Genomic DNA, 24404 nt, shown 5'->3' with positions numbered 1-24404 from the left:
CTCTTTTTACCCCTTTTTACCCCACAGAAAGAAGCAACTAACCAGTAGTAACTAACCCTTCTTTCACTGAGGGATAAGCTGCTGTGACTTACCTATACTTACCACAAGTTAAGAGCATACATGCAGGCGGTTACAGGAAAACAGCTGATACACAGTAGGTGCGTCTATATGTGCACCTTAATGCACAGTAGCTTATTTTACTGCACATTAGAGCATCATGGCAAAAAACATGCTAATATGCAGTAAAATTAGGCTACTGTGAATTAAGCATCACTGAGCATGCTCTTTTGATACTGAGCATCAGAGCAGCCTAATGCACATTTAATCAGTACCTCACATAAGAGGTACTAAATTTAATGCGCAGTAGCAAAAACGCATTAATGGTATGTAGACACACCCAGTGAAGGCCTATTCTGTTTTACTATACAGTAAGTTGCCCATATGTCCATGCTCTAAAAATGTTCAAATGAGGGGTTATACTAGTATAATTACAGCAATATAATTAATCTGATACTGCTAAATTAGGGAATCCCCTTGTTTGATTTAGGTTTGGATTGACATCCAAAATTTTGAAAATATATCTGACATTTCTCTGAATTATTCAAATCCTTCACCAGTGTCCTGCTAAGGACAGAAGTTACACATAAACTGGTTTAAGTGATCAGAAACTGGTTTAAACCTGTAACAGAACAGAAGCTCAGTGCAGATAAACCAGTTTCAAAATGGCTGAAACTGGTTTAAGATAAACCTGTTGAATATAGTATCAAACTTAACTGATTTGGGTCAAACTGGTTTATGGAACTTCTGTCCCAGACCCCTTCCTGGTTTAAGTTAAATCACAGTCCCCCAGCATGCTTTCCTGCCTTGGGATGGGCTGTGCTGTCTGCTCCATAGAGCAGGGCTGACCCTGCCACTCTGATCCCTAGCTGGAGCAGGGAGGGCTTGTTGACAACGGGGTGGAGGGGGGGCAAGACCAGCTGGGAATAAGTCCAGTCTGTGGTGGAGATGGGGGTGGGGGAAGGCATGACCGCATCCTCCAGGCAAACCCAGGCTGAGGTCTGGGGCCAGGGAGGGGAGGTATTAAAGACCCCTTTCCCCATTCAAATTTACTGCTAGCTGCAACTGTGGACTACAAATCTCAGAGGCACCTGGAAGCAGGAAGAGGAAGTGACGAGCAACACTGCAGAGTCCTGCTGCTGTTATTCTGTACTGCAAGTCCCAGAGACCTCAATGGCAGCAGGAAGAGGAAGTGAACACACAGCCAGATAGCCATGCTCTAGCACCCCCGGTTTCTGGCCTGAGCCACTGCAAGCATGTGGCGGCATTTCCTGAATCAAAGGTAAATGCCTGTTCACTTCTGTTTCAATTTACTCTGTGCAACTTAGACTAACCTGCAAAGACTGAACTGATTCAGCTTCAGGCTTTTTGACTGTTTGTGTCTCCCAGCAGCACTAACTTAGCAGTGGCTAAATATCTGGCTCATAATACTGAGCTTGCTAATGTGCACCTGAGCCCAAGGACCAGCAGTTCATTCTGATTCTGGTTTACAATGATTATGATTTGTATGCTGTTTTGAAAAAAGCAGCTGAAGCTTCATTCTTTGTGCCTGACACCTTCTATCAGAACCTTCTCACCCCATCAGTTTAGAGTTTTACACACTGCTTATGGTGCTGTTTGACTGTACCATATGTCCTGCCAGCAATTTGAGCTGCTGTCACCTACTCAGTTTATCTGCCTCATTCTGTTGTAAGTTACACTAGAAATACTTTTCCTGCATGCTATAGAATAAAGGATACAATAGGTCTCTATGTACCTTTATGGATGTACATGTGCCTTTCGTAGATTTAACTTCACATAAATAAGACAGAAAAATTCTAGTATGAACAAAAGTAACACATTTCTTTTAAGCCAGAATTTGGGCTAATCTTTTGGTGGTCTAAATTCTATTTTGATTTAGTTGGCTAAGCCACTAGACCTAGTGGCCATTTAGATGACCTAATCATAATAGAATGCCAGCCGTAGTATTTAAAATTGCACAAAAGTATTATCAAGGTACCTTTAAAAAGATGGTTTGGGTCTTTCCACAGTGTTTACCAGAAGATTCAGGACTTGTGGTAGAATACAAAACCTGGTGTGCGGGAATGCGGGCATAGGCAAGTCTCTTCTCCCCTCGAATCATCCAGATGATTACATCAGGCATGCTGTTTTGTGACTTTTTTAAAGGAAAAGTAAAAAGATGAGAAATTAATAGGATGTAAATGAATCTAACGCTTAGAGAGCAAAACAAAAACCAGGGATCTTACAAGGATTTACCACTTAAGATAAAAATAACTATGGATTTTTGTTGCTAATATAGGGGAGGGAAATGGATTTCTTTTGCAAATAATTAAATGTCATATTATTCTGAAAAGTTTAATGCAAACACCAAGCAGGTTTCTGGAAAGTAAAAGAAGTCTTATAAAAGGACTGATAAAGAAGCTGCGGGTTTTCTAAAAGCACATAAGAATGTAAGAAGTTCCATACTGGGTCAGACCAATAGTTTATCTCAGGAGTACTCAACCTCCAGCCCACAGGCCAAGTGAAGCCTGTGGAGCCATCTTATCTGGCCCACAGGGATCCCCATGGGTCTGGAAATTTAGTAGTGGGAGGGAAGTGGCTATTAAAACAGCCACACTCCCCCATGCCAAATTTCCAAACCACGTGCCATGTACATGTCCCCTTCCCATGCCTTACCCCTTCACACCCCCACCCACTCCCTGCTTCTGGTTTAAGGCTAGGCCATGCCCCCTCCTCCCCCTGCAGGACTGGGCTAGGGCCAGACCATGCTGCCTTGTTTCCCTTCTGCCCCTACAGGACTGATCTAGCTCTTTTCCCCTATAGGGACACACTGGGGCTGGCCTACCCCCTGCACCTCTAGGCACAGCTGGGTGGTGCCTGCCATGCTCATCCCATGGGGCAGACTGGAACCACTGGTTAGATCTGGCCTATAGATGGACCAGGCACTACCCATCCTTGCCAAGCAAAAAGGCTGGGCACCACTTGTCTATCATCTAGCTCAGTATCCTGTCTCCAACAGTGGCAAAAATGGAAGCTATAGAGGAAGAGCTTTGAACTGGATACCTCTAGAGTGATCTGTCCATTATTCAATACCCTTCCTTGCATCTACCATTTAATGGTTTAAAGATACCAGAGGAAACATCTCCAACCATTCTGTTCAATAGCCATTAAGAGATCTATCATCCAGGAATTTATGCAGTTCCACTCTGAACCTGGCTATGCTATCTGCCTCCACCATCTCTTGTGGCAAAGAATTCTACAAGTTAACATTGCATTAAAAGGTACTTTCTCTTGTTAGTTTTAAACTAGTCACCTACTAATTTCAGCAGGTGTTATTTCTAGTATTCTGAGACTTAGTGAACAACAATTCTCTGTTCACTTGGTCCACACCCTTCATGATTTTATAGACTGCTATCATATCCCCCCTCAGCCTTTTCCTTTCCAAACTGAAGAGTCTAGCCTTTTAAGTCTCTCCTCATATGGCAACTGCTTCAGGCACTTCATCATTCTGGTTTCCCCATCTCTGTACCTTTTCTAATTCTACTACATTATTTTTGTATTCAAGATGTGGGTGGACCATGGACTTGTATAATGGCATGATGATGTTCTCCCTTTTGTTTTCTATTCCTTTTTTAATGATGCCCAACACTTTATTGGCTTTTTGGTCATCACTGCACTTTGAGCAGTTTTTAGAGAACTATCTACAATGACTATGAGTTCTCTTTCCTGCATCATAATAGCTACTTCAGAACCTAATACTGTGTACATTAAATCATAAATTGCTTATACAGAGCTAGAGTGCTTGGCTTGTTATCTCCTTTTGTGCTGCTCCATCTTACAGCAATTCTTGGCTTGTGCAAAGTCTGAAGTTAATAGGATCTGAGTACATGCTTAACTTCTTTCTTGAATCAGGTAGACCTAACACATGCACAGTGTTTTTTCTGAATCAGGGCCTTAAAGATTGAATCATTGTACAAGGAAATTTAGCAGAAACCAAACTAACAGCCCATCAGTTCCAAGTCCTGGCTGTGCGCCAAGTACAAGTCTCACAAACTGCCGTATTTTCACTAGTGGTTTTTAAAAATAGACATGGGAAAAATGAATATTACTATGGCTGCTATGTTATATAAGCAAATCACAGAGACTGGGAATTTATTATGGTAAAAAAGTTAATCGATGGAATAAAAAAAAATTAAAACAATTGGGACTAAGATCAGCTTAAACTAGCTTTATGGCTGCAGACCCAAAGGTCTAGTTGCATCCCATAAATCAATTATGCTACTTGCAATTCTGACAGGAAAGTAAAATACTGTCTGTCTTCCAAATGGCTGCAGGCAGGTTTATTACGCACTGTGCCACCCCTTTACGTAGATTAGAAGTCGGTGGTTCTTTCCTGCTGTTTTTGCTGAAACATAAGTCATGATAAAGTCAATTGCAATTAAAGCATATTTAAATACAATTTGACAGACCTTTTGATCTTTATACAGTTTTCTTTTGACTTGTACGAAGTTACAAACTATTGAAACTGCTGCAGGTGTCTTGGTTGTTTTGCTGAAATCAAATATTTTAAAATTAATTTTATATATTTTCAAGTACCAACCTCTTCACTTAGCTGCACTAATTTATCCAACCAATCTTCAATTTCTGGTAAAGTGACCTTCACATTTGTAGCTTCATTTCTCATCCTCGTTGCTGCCTCTTGAATTTGTTTTAGAGATCTGAGGCGTAGTTTTTGGATCTGTGTATCAAGAATTGTGACATTGGATCTACCTTCTATGAGGGGGAATGGTTTACTGAAAGAAAGAATCAAAGCATTTATTAGTGATAAAAACCTTTCTCTTTTAACATCTAATTGCATTAAACAATGTTTTGAGGTGCATATTTAGGCACTCCTATGAAGAAATAATTAGACTGACTCTAAGCATTTCATTGCAATTACAATCTGACCTAAATTCAGAGTATGGGTACAGAATCCAATTTTGCAGACACTTCCTATTTGGTGTAGTGCTCACAACAATGTTTAAGCCCCACGCACAGGTGTTTACTGTAATAAACACAAAGTAAAACACTTGAAGACAGATGAACACTAGTGCTGTGAGAAGCTTTGGTCCCTGATTCAATTCGGCAGAGATTTGGCCCGATTCAATGGCTGAATGTGAATCGAATCAGAGGACTCTCTAATCTCTCCAAATCGAGTTGGAACCCTCTGGCCTCCTTCAAGCCCTGGTGCTGCCATGTGCTGTCTGCTGGAGCTCTGCCTGCTCCACAGCCTCCCCTACTGGGAAGAGGCTCATGCTCCCCGATACCATGACAGGTGCTGCTGCTGCCTTTAATAACCCTGCACCTTCACTGCTGCAGCAGGGCCAGGCCACAGCCAGATGCTGGCCAGCAGGGCCCCTTAGGTGGGTGGCAGGGAGAGGGGTTATTCTCCTGTCCCTCTGGTGTCCAGCAGAAGGCTTATTCTGCCTCTTGCCCCAAGCAGGGAGCAAGCAGTGGTGGTGGCACTCAGGGCTGGCAGACCCAGCTGTGGTCCCTTGGGGGCATTGGAGGTGCAGGGGGGAATAACCCCCCTCCTTGCCCCCTCTGCCTCAGGAACCATGCCAGCACCTAGCCCCACTGCTGCAGCAACAAGGGGCGAGCACCCGGCAGACCCAGCTCAGGTTCCTGCTGGTGGGACAGGGAGGGTAAACCCCCCTCTGCCAGTTCAGCCAAGGCTACTGCCCAGGCTGGCCATGACCCCCACCCCCACAGCTTCCCTACAACCAAGGGCACACTCTAGTGCCCCCCAGCTCCTGGCCTGAGCAACTGCAGGCGCGTGCTGGCATTTTTTCAATCCAGGGGGAATGTCTGTACAGTTGCAAACTGGTTCAACATAGGCAGGTTAGACTAACCTGTAAAGATTGAATCAGTTCAGGCTCTGGCTTTATGAATGTCTGTCCCCACCTCAGGTGTGAGAAGATAAACAGATAAGCACAGATCAGGCTCCGGTTTGTCCTTGCCTGGCCAATCCCCCACCCCCACTGCCCAGCCTCTCTTCCAAGAGGTAAGCACTGTAATATGCAAATCAGTTTTTGAAATTGGAGGCTACTTGATTCACAAAAGTTATAGAGAGGTGTTTGAGTCCAACGAGGAGTCCCTTGAGTCCAAAAAAAAGTTGAGAAGCACTGCCCTAAAATTAAGACTTCCAAGATAAATAAAAGTACTTTTACCTTGTATCTTCTACCAGTTCATCAATCAGCTTTAGCCATATTTCAGCCAACTGGTTTTCAGAAATTTTAGCCTGCATTCCAGATTTTAAGGCAGCTATGTTGGATTGCTGAATGTTTTAAAAGAAAAGGATCAATACATGAACAAAAACTAAAAAACCCCTAAGTGCAATAGACATAGAAGTTTAAACTTTATTCATCTTTAATTGGCTTGCTCCTGCACAATCAAATAAAATCCATTCAGATGGACCTTCCTCCTCTTCCTCCTCCTTCTTGCAGTACAGTAAAGGGGGGCAGTAAGGGTGGGCAAATGGCAGGGCTGTGGCTAACAAAATCATGGACTTTGCATCATTATGGAGAGAAAAATATGGGTGATGGAATTTGATTCTATAATTCACTCTTAAAACCAACCTTTCCAACCCATCCTTAAATCTTAACTTCACAAAAATAATTCAGGCAAGTGTAAAAGAGAGGTCATAACTGACATACCAGTCTTTCAACCATGGTTAGGATTACGTTCACTGGGTCCAATCTGTGGCTTATGTCCTCCCAAAAGGAAGTCAGTGTCACTACTGGCTTTGTGCTTGCCCAAGGCAGGTAATAATAATAGTTACCTGATATAAAAGATTCACGTGTCAGAACCATATTTAAGCGTTTGAAAAATACTTAGTTAGGACTGGATACTACCATCCCTATTCACATGGAGTAGCACTGAATTCTGTGAACAGTTCCACAGATTTCAGCTGACCTATTCAGCGGCATATGCAGAATATTGTCCTAGTTTATCCAAAGGATTTAGTAATTTTCAAGTCAAGTAGTAAGTATTTGACTTGAACTATTTAGAAAGACAATAGAGCTTTATAAATAATCCAATAGCATTTGTACTAAACTGTCTCTAGTAACTTACACATCTGAATAACTTTTTATGTTTTCATCTTTTTAATAAAATGTTTTAATATCACTTTATGAAGGCTAAATTGACTGCTCTGTCTAGTAGTCAAGCATGAAAATGGTTTAAAGTTTGAAAAACTTTAATTAACATAAAATTATCGGAACATATTTGTCACTATTCTATTTACTCTACCTGCTTCTAAAATGTCAAACCTCTTGGCTGAGCAACAAATTATGAAGTAGGCAGAAAAAGTTTAAAAGGACATTTTCTGCTTTCATTTCTAGTTTTTTTGTGTTTTACAGTTTTTTCCCTGAAATCTTTTTTGGAGTGCACCAGTGGCCTGAGCCAGATTCCACTAAGGTCATATGTAACTAGCCACAACATAGCCAAAGCTACAAAGAGCAAATATCAATTCATGTTTTCAGTACTATTTCAACAAACGAATTACAGAATAAACATATCCCCTCCCCACAACCCACCAAAGAACTCTATATCTTTAGAGCCATATTGTGGTAGTGTGCTTACCATCAAATACTGCACGACTGTACTGAGTTGTTGATGCTAGAGGCTTACATGTGGTATCAAACTTGTTGCCATAATTACCGATGCTAACTTCAAACTGGATAGGCTCACCAGTATCTTGCAGCATGGTGGCAGAATGAAATACAGCAGCCAGACTATACTTTCGTCTACGCTGATATTTCTAAGGCATAACAAGAAGATTTTTGTTTAGTTAATTATATGTACATAGTGTATGTACATAGTAATAGAGACTTAGTAAAGAGACTTTACATAGACTGTCCATAGTGAGAGACTTGGAAAAAAACTGCAATATCTAAATGCAAACAGCATATACCTTAATGCATGTATAAATTTCTTTGAAACTCATACAAACACAGATTACATATATTACACACAGAGAAATACAGACGAATACAGAAACAGTACTACATAACAAAATATGCAGAATTACAAATATTCCTCAAATTAAAATGTCTAGACTGTAGACATGTGACAAGTAATTTTAGCAGCCATAAAGTCTATAATATTTTCCCCAACAGTCTTAGTAACTTGAACAAATCAGGATAAATAATTTCCCTGATTAAAGGATTCAATTACTGCAATTTTGTAAATCTTGCAGTTCTCTAAAATACACCCCCCCCGCCCCCGAGCCTATCACACCTCTTTATGTTGCCAAATGAACTATGAATTACCTCAACAACCAGTATGTCATCACTGGGTAACACCTCTATTTTTTTATTAACAGGGTTGCTTTCAAGTACTGTAGATAATTCAACCAGGATTCTGCCTCTGTAAGCCACTCCTTCCCCCTGAAAGAGAATTACACATTCAGTACAGTTTTATATATAACTGTTAAAGAAGCAAGCTTCTTCTTTGTCCTACAAACATGATGGTAAAAGCTTGCTTCTGCTGAAATCATCTTAAACCTCCCATTGATTTTAGGGGGATCAGAATTTCACCTGGTATAAGGTAAAATAATTTACAGATTCAAACAATTATGTGCTTCAATAATAATTAGAAACAAAGAGAAAATATATTGGGACATAAGAAAAATCAGAAATGCAGTGTTGCTATCTGTTTTAGCATGTATGCTGGACAGTGCCAACAATATTGCTGTCATTAAACAAATCTTACATAATAAGAACCTATAATACAGACTGAATTTGAAGATTACCATAGGAAACTACTTTCTCTTAAGCTGAAAAAATAGCTGACACCGAGATATAAATGTTACAAGCACCAATCAAGAACTATTATCTCTAGAGACTGCATTTTCAGGAGAAATTCCTATAAACTATATCTTTCAGCCTCGCCACATTTCATTTCTCGTTCTAAAGTTGTATCTTAATCTTAAATGAGTCACCTAATCAGTTGCCTTCTAGCCTTTTTGATATTGGCATCTGTCTTGGACAACTGCAGACCTTTAGCAATTGTACTGAAAGCTCTTCAGGGCAGGAACTTGTGGAGGAAGATATTTTGAGATCCATAAGGAAATCTCACAGACCTTGGAGCATACAGAATAGTTGGAGAATCTGCAAGAAACTCACACTCTGCCAAGGACCTCTCAGCTAGCATTGTTCCCTGAAGTCTTGTCCTGCCATTGCTAACATTGCCCCTGGCCCACCACCTTCCTTGAGTGTGTTTGATGGTAGGTAGTAGTATTCTGTCTTAACAAGGACATACTATCAGTTTGACATGGGATGCCACCCCACAAATGCAATTCCAAAATCCCAGGTGTGCATAAATTCTGTTTGTGAGTTGTATGGGTAGGAGGCAGGATGACAAAGTGAAATCATATTGTCTCAGCCCTCTCTTTCATGAAAACTTAGGAACATAGTTTCTACTTTTTTACATCCCTTCTCTGGGATATTTATTAATTATGATTAATCCTTCAAAGCAAACTTTCTGGAGATGGGGGTCACTGAATGGGCAGTGGTCTCAGCCATCCAAATCTGGAGAGGCACCAAAATCTATGGGAAAGTTTCAAGGATCTTGGGGCATTTGAGGGAGGATGGGACATTTTCATGGGGGCTCTATGCCTCCTCTCCAAAAACATCTCTCTTCTCTTCTTTGCCGTAATACCAGTGCTCCCACTGGAAGACTGGGAGGTAATCACTGCCTCAGCCACTGCTCCATGTCTCTTTATGCGGATGTTCCAATATGGAAAGGGTCACAGCTTAAAATAACAGTGGTAGAATCAGTGTTCTCTTATTACTGCAATACTGTAGATGTGGATGGGACTCAGCTATGGAGAACGGCCATATAGATATCAGTGATAAGTCTATTATAGGACAGGGAGAAGAGGTTCCATATAATACCACAAATTTATTGCTATGAAGGGGGAGCCCAAAGGGCCTAAATCGCTATGATCTCAAATATTCTTTTAAGAGTATATATAATAATGAAGCTTTTGCAAATGAAAATAACCTGCCTGCTTGATTCTATTAAGAATTGTTGGCCTAAGCATAAATATATCAGTTATTTTACAAGATACAAATATGAACTCTTTTTCTTAAGTTTAACACAAAGTAATTAATAAAACAAATTCATACATGCATTTATTGGTGACAACAGATGTTTTTGACTGTTTGTGTTACAAAAAGGAAACTAACCTTTCCAGAGTTTAGTTCATCATACGGGTCCAGAAATCCTGTATATTCTCTTGGGCTTCCATACAGGTTTAGGTAACAGGGCCCAAATGTTGGTAAAAAGCCCACTTCTGTTTCACCTGTACTTACTAGTAGGCAAACATCATTATTAGAAATTAGCAAACCATCTTTCAGACATATGTGTCCCCTGAATATTAGATGCAAAGGCAGGGAAATAAATGTTACGTGTTAGTTATTAGTAAAGTAAGAACACTTTTTTTTCCATGGGCTTGTCACAATTAATTAAAAAATAGTTATACCAATGGATGCCCCATCCCTGGTGTCTTACTAGGCTTAAGGTTTTTGTTAGATACTGGTTTTATGCTGTACAAAACTCACAGAATAGCCTGTTCTTATTCTAGTTTAACAATTCTGTTAAGTGAAAGGCAAGTGCAATTTTAAAACAGAGTGTAAAAATTTCAATGTAAAACATTTTAAATGAAATTGAACATTAGGCACTACTGGCACTCATTTAACCATTCAAAGGATTGTTAATCCAAACAAATATAATCAATATGCACAGTAGTAGGAAAGTTACTTTTCAGTATCACAAAATATGATTGTAGTGTGCTAACAGTTCATGCCTGTTATTAGAAAGACTAATACATTCTGTAAAACTATTTATCATTAAGTAGCCTATAAACAATATGTGTGTCACATAAATAATGGATCCACCATTAGATTTAATAATGAGCTAAATCCTTCAAGCCCTTCACTAGTGCAGCCTTGACTACTGAGCAAGATATAATAAGACTAGAGGGTCAATGAAATTGCATGTGAATGTCTTACTGTATCTTACTTTTAGGGGCTGGTCTTACTTGAAATTAAGAGATAGGACTTGAATCATTCTAGTTTCTGCCCTGGCTTCTGTTGTCAGAAAGTCTGTTGGGAAGAAAGTTAAGAAAATACAAAGGGACCGATATCACTGAAGGGACTGGAACTGGCCAGCACTGCTTCACAGGTGTCTTATGATTGGTTGGAGAGGGTAAACAGCCAGACACTGGGGGAGGGGAGGGGCGGGGGACAGTTAGCTTGTCTCGGGAATGCTCTGATTTTGATGGAAAAGTCTGTGCTTCTAAGAAAACAAAGCTTTTGGGTAGATAAAATTGTCAACAAGCAGCTGCAGTCCAGCTGTGTATTGGAACTTACAATGCACCTATTTCTATTAAGGCAATTTTCAAAAAGAACTCCAGATCATAAAGCAAAGATTAATTTGTGCATAGTTAAGTCAAGTTCAGATGTATTTATCCACCAGTTAAGCTTAAGGTAAGTCGCTAAATATTTTCAGCAGTTATTTATTTGCAAGGAGCTATGCAGCAGCATGCACAATTCTGAATTTCATTGTTAGCTGAAAAATTGCAAATCATTTGTCAGAGCACTTAATAATTGAAACAATTACATGCTCAGTGCTAAAATGCAGCCCCCCAGCATCAACCATCCAGAAGTATTTCCAAGCCAGTTCCAGTGCCAAAACAGTTTTAAATAGTAAATCATATTTAATGTTCAACAAGCATATTTGTAAGACAACTTTCAAAATGTTTTTCAACTTAAGCTTAATTTTGTTTTGAGATAATATTACTCAGTTTGGGCACTGGAAAGCAAAATCAAACAGCAGATCAAGATATAAACCTTCATATGATGAAGACCCAGCTCCCGATGAAAACTCTATATTATGAAAAGAGAAGAGGTTAAATGGCAAGAAATTATAGAGCTTATACAAGTATCAGAAACAGTCTCCTTTAAAACTAAATGGAACCTGAAATGATACAGAAGTGGCCTGGAATTTGGCTTCCTCACTAAAATGTTGAGGCACTTCTCTAGTTTTATGGATTGTAGGCACAAAAAACATTTCTAAGGTCAATAGGGTGTTTACACAGCTATGAATAGGATAGGACAGCTAGCTCAGATATCAGAAGCTGTATAATAAAGTTCTGCCTGTACTAATATACCCTACATCTCATCAGGGCAATTAGACAGGATAACTAATTAAGCTGCTGTGCTGCTAATGTTCCCTAAATTTGTTCTTTCAGAGATAAATTGTGTTGTGTAGATATAGATAAATTGTGTTGTGTAGATATGCTCCCAAACATAGGACGTTATTTGGTGTCTGAATTTTAACTTCTTTGTATGGCCTCCAGGTATAAGATTTTGTATCGACTTGTTTTCTGTTTTAAAATTTAAGATTTTAAAAGCACAAAAGGGAATAACCATGGTACAAATTAGGATATATTAGAATATTTTCATTTATTAAATGCCTGAATTAGTTCTTTCCTGTACCCTCACACACAACAGAATCTTTTCCATTGGCCTCAAGAAGGAGAAAACTGGTACCTCACATTAAAAATTGCTATTCTAATATCAGAATGTCAGTAGAGATAGAAATGTAAGCAAGAAACTCTCAGTAACTAAGTACTCAGAGTTCAAATGAGATAAACTGAAGAATTTAAATATCTTTTCAAAAACAGAGGGCCATGATCCAGAAAGATTTATTTATTAACTTAATTCACATGTGTAGTTCTTTAAAACAATAGGAATATCCAGATGCATAAAGTTAAATATATTTGCAAGTTTTTTTAGAATTAGGACATGGATTTCCAGTTTTTATCAGAGCTTTGCAAGCTGGCAGAGTTCCAGCCTGCAAGAGGTCAGGAAAAAGGGTAGGAAACCCCTAACCCTGCCCAGAGGGGGAAGGGTGGGGCCTGAGGCTTTTAGTCCTCCCAAGGCTTACTTCAAGCTCACTTACCTAACCTTATAGGTTGCAGAAAGGCTTATCTAAGGCTCACTTTCCTTCTGGAACCTGTGAGGTTAGAAAAGTGGGGCTTGCAGGGGGCTGGGGGTTTGCAAGGCAAGGTTGGAGGAGAGGCTGGCTGAGGGGTGAGATATCTGGGGCCTTAGCTGGCTGCAGGGGGGACGCTGGCTGCGGGGAGCTGGCTGGCGGCTGAAGGAACAGGGAGATATTGGTGAAAAACATGGAGTGTCCGCCCGGCCGGCAGCACCCAGACCGTGAGCAGCGCTATCAGCCAGAATGGGCTTGGCGCCTCAGTTTGTGGCTTCTGTTAAGCACTGATGGTGCAGCTGTGGTTCCACATGCTGCTGGCCGGGCAGGCACTCCTGCAGGGAGCTGGCTGGGGGCCCAGGGGGTGAGGAGGTGTCAGGGGAAGATGTGAAGTGGCTGCCTGGTAGCACATGGAACCAGAGCGGTACTATCAGCCTTTAAGGAAAGCTGCACATGGAGGCTCTGAGCCTGATTGGGCCAACAGTGCTGCTCGTGGTACACATGCAGTCGGCTGGGCACTCGATGTCTTTCACTCTCAGGGGGCAGAGGGGACCCACACCCCCATATCTGTGCATGGGGCAGGCTGTGGGCTCTAGGTCCCACCCTGCTTCCCTCCCATGGAGCCTCTACAACCCTGCAGGTATGACCTGGTGCAGCTGGAAACAGCAGGGCCATGCAGGGATCTCTACCCCCATGCTGCCCTGGTGATGTGCCTTGTGCGCCTGCAGCTGCTTTGTGCATCCCCATGCTGCTTCCCTCAGTGCAGCCCTGTGCATCACTGAGGCAGAGTGGGGTGAGTAGTGGTAAGATCCCCTCATGGCTCCTCTGTTCCCAACCATGATGGGGATGAGGGAGGGAAGCGGGGCAGCAGGGAACAGTGTGTTCACGGCTACTCAGTGACGTTCCCTTCTGCCCTGCTTCCCTCCTCCATGACATGGCTCAACTGGGGACAGAGGAGCCATGCAGGGATCTCACTGGTACTCACCACACACTGCCCTGGTGACTGGCCTCCTGCATGCGGGGTTGCACTGAGGGAAGTGGTGCAGGGCTGTGCCCCTCAAAGCAGTGACAGGTGCAGGAGAGGCTTCACCAGGGCAGTGGAGGGCAAGGAGATTCCCTGTGTGGGTCCACTGTTCCCAGCTGCACCAGGTCACACCTGTAGGGCTGCAGAGGCCCCATGGGAGAGAAGCTGGGTGAAAGTTCAATCCTGCAGCCTGTCCCACACACAGATCTGGGGGTGCAGGTTCCCCACTGCCTCCAGGAGTGCACGCAGTGGTGGGGAGCCAAACCTCCTGAGCAGGGGGTCCATAGCCTTGCCAGCTGGAGACCCCTCCATCAGGGCTAGGAGAGCAGGGGATGTGAGTGGGGGGGGGTAAGGGGCACTAGTAAGGCTGTGGGGGGAGGAGTGAGAGGCATGAACAGGGATGGGGGGAAGCTGTGGGGGGAATGAGGAGCACCAGTAGGGCTGGGGCACTGTTGTGGGGGGAGTGAGGGGCAGGGGCAGGGGCAGGGTACCTGCCAGTGACCTCATTCCATCCACCTGGCTGAATACGTACTGTCTATGGGGGTCCTAGGCTGGTCTTCATGGAGAGCTCGCCTGCCCACCTCCCCGCTCTATCCAGCACCCCTGTTAGTGGGTTTGGGGCGGATGAGCCAGTGTGCCCAGGTAGTAGGGCCACAGTCGGCAGTGGCACAGACACTAGCAGCAGCGGTGGATCCACTAGGAAGGGGAGTCTGGCCACCATGCGCCCGAAGGCAGCAGGACCAGCCTCACATGCCACAGCTTGAGCTGCCCTCTGTACATGGCCTGGGAGGGGCCAAGGGAAACAGAATCCCTTGGTGGGCTGGATCTGGCCCATGGGCTATATTTTGCCCACCCTGTGCTAGATGAAGAACATGATATTACATAACATAACAGGTTATTAGGGTGTATGCAGCAGATTAATGTTATGTTTACAAAATAAACCTATTATTAGTATAATAAATTACTAAGTACTTATAAATAATGAGCATAAATATAACTCCACAGAAATAGTCTTAAAAATAATGCAAGAGAAACAAGCAGGAATTTTCAATTTTCTGTTTCCCTAAATCAGTGATTTTCAGATCTGCAAGATCCTTATAAGGTTGTTGTATAATGCTAAGCAATATTAGCATATTCTCATCTATTCTGGTCATTCCAAATTCTCTGCAGCAGAAAAAAATATTCTATTATTTTTCCATAGCCAAGAAATGAATGAGACCTAAGGGTTGCTATTTTCTGAGGGATGTCTTGAGTCTAACGTGTCACTGAATGTTAATAGGAAGACTAATTCTCATAATATTGTAAAGAGCAAAGTTTTGTGACTACATATTCCTTGTAATAATTCAGTAAGATAATAGACCATGCAAAGTCCAATAGAAAAAATATTTTATGAGCAAGAAACCTCAGTACCACCAAATCTATTTTCTTGCAGTAAGCATGATTTCAGCTTTTCATTTTTCCCAATAAACAGAAGACAAACTAAATGAAAAACTACTACCTAATAGTCTCCAATCATATCATTGATTAGTTTAATTTAAAATAGCTTCATTGCAAGCTATCAAAAAAATCTATAATTTAAGGTATCTAAAGGTCCCAGCAATGAGATACAGAGCCTTTTACTAGTAGATCACTGATTTGAGCACTGACCAGGAATCATAACCATTTGACAACTGTTGGTACATATGAAATGGATTGATGGTTTCAGACTAGTTCCTAGGAGACAAGTGACTGACTGCATCACAATTGATATCTTAAAGGTAGTCTCATCAGGATAACTGACTTGCCCTCTCTGGTCTTTACATTCTTTCTACAAACTAGAATTTAGACCCGTCCACAAAGCAGTGGAAGGAGGTCACATTTGCTAAGCCATACTACTGTAATTCTGAAATGCTGAAGTTCAGATTGGTTTAAAATTGACTGAATTCACTAAATATACCCTACTGTACTAGAGATTATTGTCAGTGCTAGAGTACTGACAAGTGTATAGCGTTCAAAATATTCAACAGTTTTCTGTACGCACCAGAAGACTCAAACAAACATTTTCTTAAATATGAATTAGATATTCATATTTCATTACTATCAGATTTTTTTTAAGTAAAGGTAGTATTCTGATAAGGATCCATTTATAAGTCCTGGAAACCGTCTTCTTTTAGCTGTAGAACTATGAGAGCATAAGAACTTCAGGAAAGCAAACTTCCCTAATATACTACCTCTGCAGTGCTCAAAGTGTAGCCTGCAGAACAAGATCTCGAAATTCAGTGGCAGGAGAGCAGTGGCAGTGTCAATTACCATGGCTCTGGAAGCATCACAGCAATTAATGCTGCCAGCACTCCCCTATTGCTAAATTTTTGGACACAAGAGGAGCCCTATGGGCAGGGTGACATGGCCCTGCATGCTGGATTGGGCCAGCATCTGGGGCTGATCTGCAGCTGGACCTGGCATGCTGAATCAAACCCAGTGCATGGCCCCAAACCTGGTTCACAGCCTGGCTGTGCCCCACTCATCTTGCATGTGCACTGGAAAGGTTGAGCACCACTGCACTACCCTATCTCTTCTCCTAAGCAAAAGAGGAACTTGTTGAATTATGCAATGCTGAATGACTTACCATCAACTTCTCCACCGGAAGCAGCAATTTTGGAGAGCCTTAAATACGTTGTTCCTACTACATCATTCTTGGTAAGACGATCCCTATATGAAATACAAGAGTGTATTTAAATGCAACAGTCATCATCCTAAATAGAGGCAAGCTATATATGACTGAATGTATTTAGAGAGTAATATATATATTCTTATACTGGAATCTATGACAAGTTTTATTCCTAATGAAAGACCACATGATGTCCGGCCCTTACGGTATGAGGGAAGTGCATAAGGAGCCACTCCCAACATTTTAGGACTTGAAGATAATTTCAGTCCCAAAACTAGGAGCCTATTGGTAGGGACACGCTGCATCCCATACATGTGTATAGTAAAATGTGAGTAGAGAGAGCTCCCAGAAATATTCTGCTGTGTTTCTGTGGGTATGGTGGTTCCATTCTTCACCAAAGACTGCCTAAATGGGTACTGTCAGGACCACAATAAGAATACTATTCTCATACTATTAATAGACATTATTGATTTAGACCAAGGATGCTTAATCTCTGGCCTGCAGGCCAAACGTGGCCTGCAGAGACATATTACCTGGCCCATGGGGAACCCATGGTTCTAGAAATTTAGCGGCAAGGGGAAGTAGAAATTAATATGGCCACTCTCTCCCCCTGCCAAATTCCCAAGCCCCACTCCCTGCATTCATCCTCTTCCCCCTTTGGTCCACACCTTCTCCCCCTCTGCTTCTCGATTGAGGCTGGGCCATGCTCCAAACTGTGGTACTAGGTTGGGACTGGGCCCTGCCCCTTCCCTCCTCCAACACCTTGTGGTGCTGGATCAAGCTCCTTTCTCTTGCGGGGCCTTGTTGGGGATGACCTGTCCCCCCTTGCCTCCCCCCACCACACACCTGTCTGCATTGCTGGATGGTACCCACTGTGCCCATCACAGGGACCAGATCAGGACCATTGGCCAGATTCAGCCCACAGATGGACTGGGCAGTGTCCACCTGGTCCACCAGGCAAAAAGGTTGGGCACCACTGGTTTAGACCAGTAAGTACAGAAGAAATCATTAATAAATTATTTGAATATGTAATACAGCTCATATATGTTTTAAAATATTTATTCAAAGTTACAACTTACCAGTCAAACACTGTTAGTCTTATTTTTTCACACATTGAGGGAAACTGGGAAAGAAAGTAGAGAAAAAAGAAGAATTCATTATCCTTTTTATTTTCCTAACATGAAGGATAGTTTACTTTTAGAGAAGCAATAAGAAATCTAACCTTGATTTGAAGATGAACAACTTGATTCCATTCTGGATTGGCATTTTTCTCAACTATATTTGTGCAAACCTGCAAAAAATTAAACAAATTATATAGCAGCTCAAGCTCAAAATTCTGTCAAGAAAAGCATTTAGCTAGACATAATTTAGAATAAACTGTCTTCCTACCGGTCAAATAATAAATCATCATGAGCTCACTGCCATAGCTAGAGACTATGTAGGTATTTTTACTTTATTGAGATATTAGCCCTAAGTTTAGAAATATAAACCTAATTTTCTCTACACATAAAACTTCAAGACAGGTGTGAAAAATCTTGTATCATTGTCAAAACTATACTTCACCCCATAAGGTGCCGCTTTAAAAAAAAAAAGCTTATCATTTCCTTGAGCTACAGATGGTGGCCCCTGCACATGGCTACAAGAGAAAAGGGAAACAGACAAAGGCTAAGTACAGACAGTCACGAAGCCTGAAGTTGAACTGATTCAGTCTTCCCAGATTAATATAAAATGCATAGGTTGAACCAGTAAGGAAGTGAACAGACGTTCATTTTGATTCGGGAAATGCAGCCACATGCCTGCAGTGGCTCAGGCCAGAAGCTGGGGGGCGCCAGAGCCTCTCTGCTGGCCTGGAGTAGACAGCTTGGGCCAAGACTAGCCTGCCCACCCTGCAACTCATATTAGCACAAATATGAACACTCTTGCTATACAGTATTGTGCTGTGAATATACTTTAGTTCCATGTCCCGTTAAGCCTTATATACATGAATAATTTGAATTTCTATCACCAACAATTTCCAACTTATATTTAATAGTTCATATGTACTCTTAACACCAGGCATTCCTGACCATATTTACAAGTATTGAATGCATACACTGATTGTCATCACTTTTGTTGGTCAGCCACGTTTAGTGTAAAAAATATTTTAAATGTATTGAGCCCTATGAATACACTTTTCAGGTATGTGACAGGAATACAAAGTTTCAAATATAAATATAAACTCAAATACCTTCTTTCCCGCAAAACAAACTTCCACAAATGGATCTACGAGATTTTTCTTGTCTGCTTCTCCTCCAAATATTTCCTTGACCGTCTGTGCAAAAGCATCATCCACTGTAGAGAAGTAATAAAGCAGAGATTAGTGATAACCTTTTCCTTTACTACTTTAACTCACAAATTCCTGTGCAATCCCACTGAAATCAGTGAGCTATCATGGATATGACTGACTCCGAATCTAGCTCATTGTATTTAGTAGGAAAAATAAATATTTGCTGCTACATCTGGATGAAAGATTTAAGATATCAGAGAAACTTCTAGAATCCTTGTCCTTAGAGCATCACAGGGGCTCTGTAATGTACTGTAACCTGGAGTTGGAGAATCAGGAGTTTATGCTGTGTATCAGCATCTTGAAGGTGTCAGCTTGTTATTCAAGCTATCAGAAGGAGGCAGTGTAGGCAAAAGAACTGGATAAAAAAGAACATCAATAATGCATAACGTATTTCCAATTTCCACACAACACTATATGTACCATGCACAGGTCCAGTTTCCATTCTTGAGAAGAAGTATTCATTTTGTGTCATTTGTATGTAGTATAAATTTGGGGACATTTTAATAACTTTATCAAAGATTTATCTCTTCCATCTGGTGGGTATTAAGACTTTCCTTAACAATCTTTGGGAGAAAGTACAGTACAACTGGAAAAGACATATCAAAATAAAGGAATAGTTAAAAAGCTAGACACCTGATTCAACTGAATTATCTTGGATCTCTACTTGAAAGATCAGGGGACACAGGTACCTTGTGCTTCATTCACAGATGGGCTATGCTCATACAAGTAAAGTAAGCTTAAAGAGTTAAGGGGGAAAAGTATGTTGTTTAGTTTGAGTAATTAATAATACATCATAGCCATACTTGATAATCTGAGCCATGACAACAGTTGAAATACATTTGACATAATAGATTTGACTGAACTGAACAATGACTTGAAATTGGCAATGTAAGCAACCACAGAATTAATTACTGGCTCAAACCATGCAGCAAACCATACTGCTTGTTTTGCATATGAGAAGTGTTTTTAAAAACACAGGTATTCCTACATCTTATCAACTGCTATGATCAGAATGAAATAAGAAGTTACAGACTCTGGGGAATGTCCTCAGCTCTGTAGATTTTAAGAAGAAAAGTGACCCATCGAAGTGCAATGCCAGCTGGTAGTAAAAGGTTACTTTCCACATCATCATTTTCATTATCTCGTTCCCTTTTTTCCACCTGTTGGAGATATATTGGATCATATTATCAACCTACTCATAAGAAAGGTATGTGATTGCTAGAAAATAAGGTATAATATTATGATAACTATTTATACTAGCATCCATTAATGTCACTTATTGTGATAATCTACTATAGTTTTATCAAAAATGACCAGATCAAGTATCAAGGACAATAAAAAGTCCTTTTTTAGATATGTGGGGAGCTGGAGGAAAAGCAAGGGCAACATTGGACCCCTGCTAAACCAGATGGGACAACTGACAACTGATGCCCAGGAAAAAGCCAACCTATTAAATGGGTACTTTGCATTGATCTTTTATCAGTCCCATGGAACGCCCCTGCCCATTACGGGACAGGCAGGTCTGGGTGAGGGTGGTTCCAGGCCCTCCATCAATGCTGACCTCATGAAGGAACACCTTGAGAGGCTGGACACCGTCAAGTCAGCCGGCCCTGACAATCTGCACCCCAGGGTACTCAAGCAGCTGGCTGGCATCATTGTGGATCTTTGAGAACTCCTGGCACTCTGGTCAAGTGCCTGAAGATTAGAAGAAGGCCAGTGTGGTACCTTTCTTCAAGAAAGGGAGAAAAGTGGATCCGGCACACTACAGGCCCATCAGCCTGACCTCTATCCTGGGGAAGGTCTTAGAAAAGATTATTAAAGAGGCCATTCTTAACAGACTGGCTGATGGCAACATCCTGAGAGATAGCCAGCATGGGTTTGTTGCGGGTAGGTCTGCTTGACCAATCTCATTTCCTTTTATGACCAGGTGACCTATCACCTGGACAAGGGAGAGGAGATTGATGTCATATATCTTGACTTCAAAAAAGCCTTCGATCTGGTATCCCATGATCACCTCTTGGCAAAACTGGCCAACTGCAGCCTTGGGTCCAACATGATCCACTGGCTGGGAAATTGACTCCATGGTCGGACCCACATGGTGGTGGTTGAGGGAAGTCAATTGTCATGGTGCCCTGTGACCACTGGGGTTCCCCAAGGCTCTGTCCTTGGACCTATATTGCTCAACATCTTCATTAATGATGTGGACATTGGAGTCAGAGGCGGACTGGCCAAGTTTGCCAATGACAGCAAACCCTGGGGTAAAGCATCCATACCTCAGGACAGGAGGGCGATACAGGCTGACCTTGACAGGATCAGGAAATGGGTGGATGAGAACCTAATGGTGTTTAACACCACAAAATGCAAGGTTCTTCACCTTAGGAAGAAAAACCTGCAGCATCCCTATAGGCTCAGCAGTGCTACGCTGGCCAGCACTATGGATGAAATGGACTTGGGGGTCATGACTGACCACAAGATGAACATGACCTTCAACGTGACACTGCAGCTAGTAAAGCAAGCAAAATGCTGGCTTCTCAAGCAAATCCCAGGATGTCATTCTCCCATAGTACTCGGCTGTGGTGAGGCCACAGCTGTAGTACTGCATCCAGTTTTGGGCTCCACAATTCAAAAAGGATGTAGTTCTAGAAGCTTGAAAGAGTCCAGAGAAGAGCCACACACATGATCAGAGGTCAGGAAAACAGACTTACGATGACAGGCTGAGAGCTATGGGGCTCTTTAGCCTAGAAAAGCGCAGGCTCAGGGGTGATCTGATGGCCATCTATAAGTTTATCAGGGGTGACCATCAGGATCTGGGGGAGCGTTTGTTCACCAGAGCGCCCCAAGGATGATGAGGTCGAACAGTTATAAACTACTGCAAGACCGTTTCAGGCTGGACATAAGGAAGAATTTCTTTACTGTCCGAGCCCTCAAGGTCTGGAATAGCCTGCCATCAGAGGTGGTTCAAGCACTTACGTTGAACGCCTTCAAGAGAAATCTGGATGCTTATCTTGCTGGGATCCTATGACCCCAGCTGACTTCCTGCCCCTCAGGCAGGGGGCTGGACTCGATGATCTCCCGAGGTCCCTTCCAGCCCTGATGTCTATGAAATCTATGAAACCTATGAAAATATATTTAGTGCTTTCAAGCTACAACTATGTATTAAGTAGGTAAGGACCACATTTTCTAAAATAACTAATAACTTTAGGTGCCTCAGCTCTTTGATGACTAATCTACCACTCCTCAAAGGGACTAGATTTTCGAAGAGCAGATGCTCAGTACCTTTTTAGAAATCTCACTCATCTAATGCGTCTTAAATTAGATACCCCAAATCACTTGCCACTTTGAAAATGTTGGTGTTTTATTCTGGCATTGAATCTTGGGCTTGATTCTACCTGGCATGAATTAACCAGTATAAAATATACCATGTATATGAAAAGGGGGTCTGGATAAATTGGGGGGAGGGGGGAGTCTACAAATTAAACATACTGGTGGCTCATCTCCTGCTCCCAGGACGAACATGCTGACTTTCATATACCCCTTAGCTCCTGAGTTTGCATCTTCAGGATCACTCAGTAGAAGCCATTTCCTTATCACTGCATGGCCTAAAATGAAGGAAAATAGCTTATCTTACACACAAAACAGAAATACAAGGAGTATAAGCAAGGTCAACTATCCCAAAGCAGAACATTTACAATAATTGCATATTTTTAAAAAAAAATTCTTCCTGATTTAGAAATATTTCAGTATTTTTACCCTAAACAAGAAATGCAACCGTGTTAAAAAGCTAGGTGACATAATTCAGGGGTATTATTTGCTCCCACTTTTTTCACATTCTAATTCTATGAATGAATTACAGTAGAATTAAAATTCTTTTGGAAATAATGTAATCTACCTGTGCTGCACTTGTTTGAGGACCACTGAGATGAGTTAAATTTTGGTGCCTTTTTTGATTAAGATCTATCTGACCCATCTGTCTCAATGAAACCCAGTGAAAGTCACAGCCCTTTTAATTAGTCTTCAATTAGGAAAGAGTGTGAATTCAGGCTCTGAGGTCATTTACTTACCAGGCTCATCATAAACATAGCCAATGTCAATCTGAAATAAAGATTACAATATTATCTCCTAAAAAGCAGCAAAATACAGTCACTAGAAATATTCTTTTTTTTTTTCATTTGCAGATTTGCAGAGTAAGGCCTAATTTCTCTCTGTTTTTCTGGAGTGTTACCATATTGTTTCTATGGCAAAGAAATAGAAACACTGTATGACATACTCCTGTGACCATTAGTAAGGGAACAGAAACAACACCTTCCATTTAACAATACAGGATTTTGAGTGGGTGGTAGGAAATGCAACAGTCATGGAAAAGAGAAGAGAAGAGAACATGCACAGCTAAATAAGGGTACTGGCTATCCCCTTCCCCTTTCCTCAGATCCTTTGTCTTTCCATTGGCAGGGGAACCACGCCAGCTCTATATCTTCCTCAAAAGATGGCAAGGGGACTGATTTGCAAAATATGCTGAGTGACATCCTTGAAAGTGGGTGGAAAATGAGCAGTGAGAGCTGATATGGTAAGAAGGAGGCAGATTCATTGAGAAAAAGACTCTTTCCTCCTTCAACAACAAAGCAGTTACTTAGATACTGAAGCTAAAAGGGCCCAGATTGATGTAATTTATCCCATCAGCATGTATTCCATTAAAGAAGTGGTATATGGTGTAGAAAATCTACTTCAAAGTAACACTGATTTGGGGTTATGATAGGAAAGGAATTTAACCAATAGGAATTACAAGTGTTGTTTGATTTTTTTTTCTACATTGTTTTGGGTATAAATTTCTGTATCCACAGATACTATAAATTCCTAAATACCGTATCCACAAATATTGGCAGATATAAATAACTGTCATAACTATGTTGAAATCAATGAAGTCATGGAAATTTACACTGGCTGAGGATTTTTCTTTTAACCTCTCTTTTACTAAAAAGATCTTTTGAAACAAAATAACACCTTTCTGTGTAATTTGAACTTGCGCCTCTCAGGATGCAAAACACAATACTGCTCTGAGCCAATAGCAGCTATATGCAAATTTTTCTTCAACATTTAGGTAATCTAGAGCAGCTGACAATAATCTTCTGCACGAGTTATTTTGCCCTTTGGAGATTGATTCATTTTTCTTTTCTTGGCTGGCACAGATTTATAGGGTGTCATATAACACTTTTATACTTTTACCCAGGGAAGTTTGTAGCAAATTAGCTTGTCATTTATGACTGCTAAGTAATACATATTGTGAAAACTTTTGTGCCATACTCAGGATG

At 41.3% G+C, this 24404-nt stretch overlaps 1 protein-coding gene across 2 annotated transcripts in view; it reads right to left on the bottom strand.

Moving 5' to 3' along the window:
- Positions 1–24404, bottom strand: part of MYOF (myoferlin) — a 123927-nt gene that overhangs the window by 61076 nt on the left and 38447 nt on the right. The window contains exons 10-24 of one of the 2 annotated variants that reach the window (XM_090058807.1): positions 23160–23190; positions 22582–22697; positions 20132–20258; positions 19000–19103; positions 17995–18063; positions 17852–17895; positions 16731–16813; positions 11955–11990; positions 10290–10414; positions 8370–8486; positions 7681–7858; positions 6753–6877; positions 6267–6373; positions 4658–4850; positions 2057–2212 (exon numbers count right to left, since the gene is read on the bottom strand). In XM_090058807.1, coding sequence (XP_089914933.1) covers positions 2057–2212; positions 4658–4850; positions 6267–6373; positions 6753–6877; positions 7681–7858; positions 8370–8486; positions 10290–10414; positions 11955–11990; positions 16731–16813; positions 17852–17895; positions 17995–18063; positions 19000–19103; positions 20132–20258; positions 22582–22697; positions 23160–23190 — 1611 coding nt within the window. The remainder of the gene's footprint in view (positions 1–2056; positions 2213–4657; positions 4851–6266; positions 6374–6752; positions 6878–7680; positions 7859–8369; positions 8487–10289; positions 10415–11954; positions 11991–16730; positions 16814–17851; positions 17896–17994; positions 18064–18999; positions 19104–20131; positions 20259–22581; positions 22698–23159; positions 23191–24404) is intronic. The other variant, XM_090058808.1, reaches the window with a different exon arrangement.

The sequence above is a fragment of the Crocodylus siamensis genome, chromosome 7, assembly GCF_052110815.1.
Source record: "Crocodylus siamensis isolate JL-2025a chromosome 7, ASM5211081v1, whole genome shotgun sequence".
Classification (NCBI taxonomy): domain Eukaryota; kingdom Metazoa; phylum Chordata; order Crocodylia; family Crocodylidae; genus Crocodylus; species Crocodylus siamensis.
This window is presented reverse-complemented; position numbering and strand designations above follow the sequence as displayed.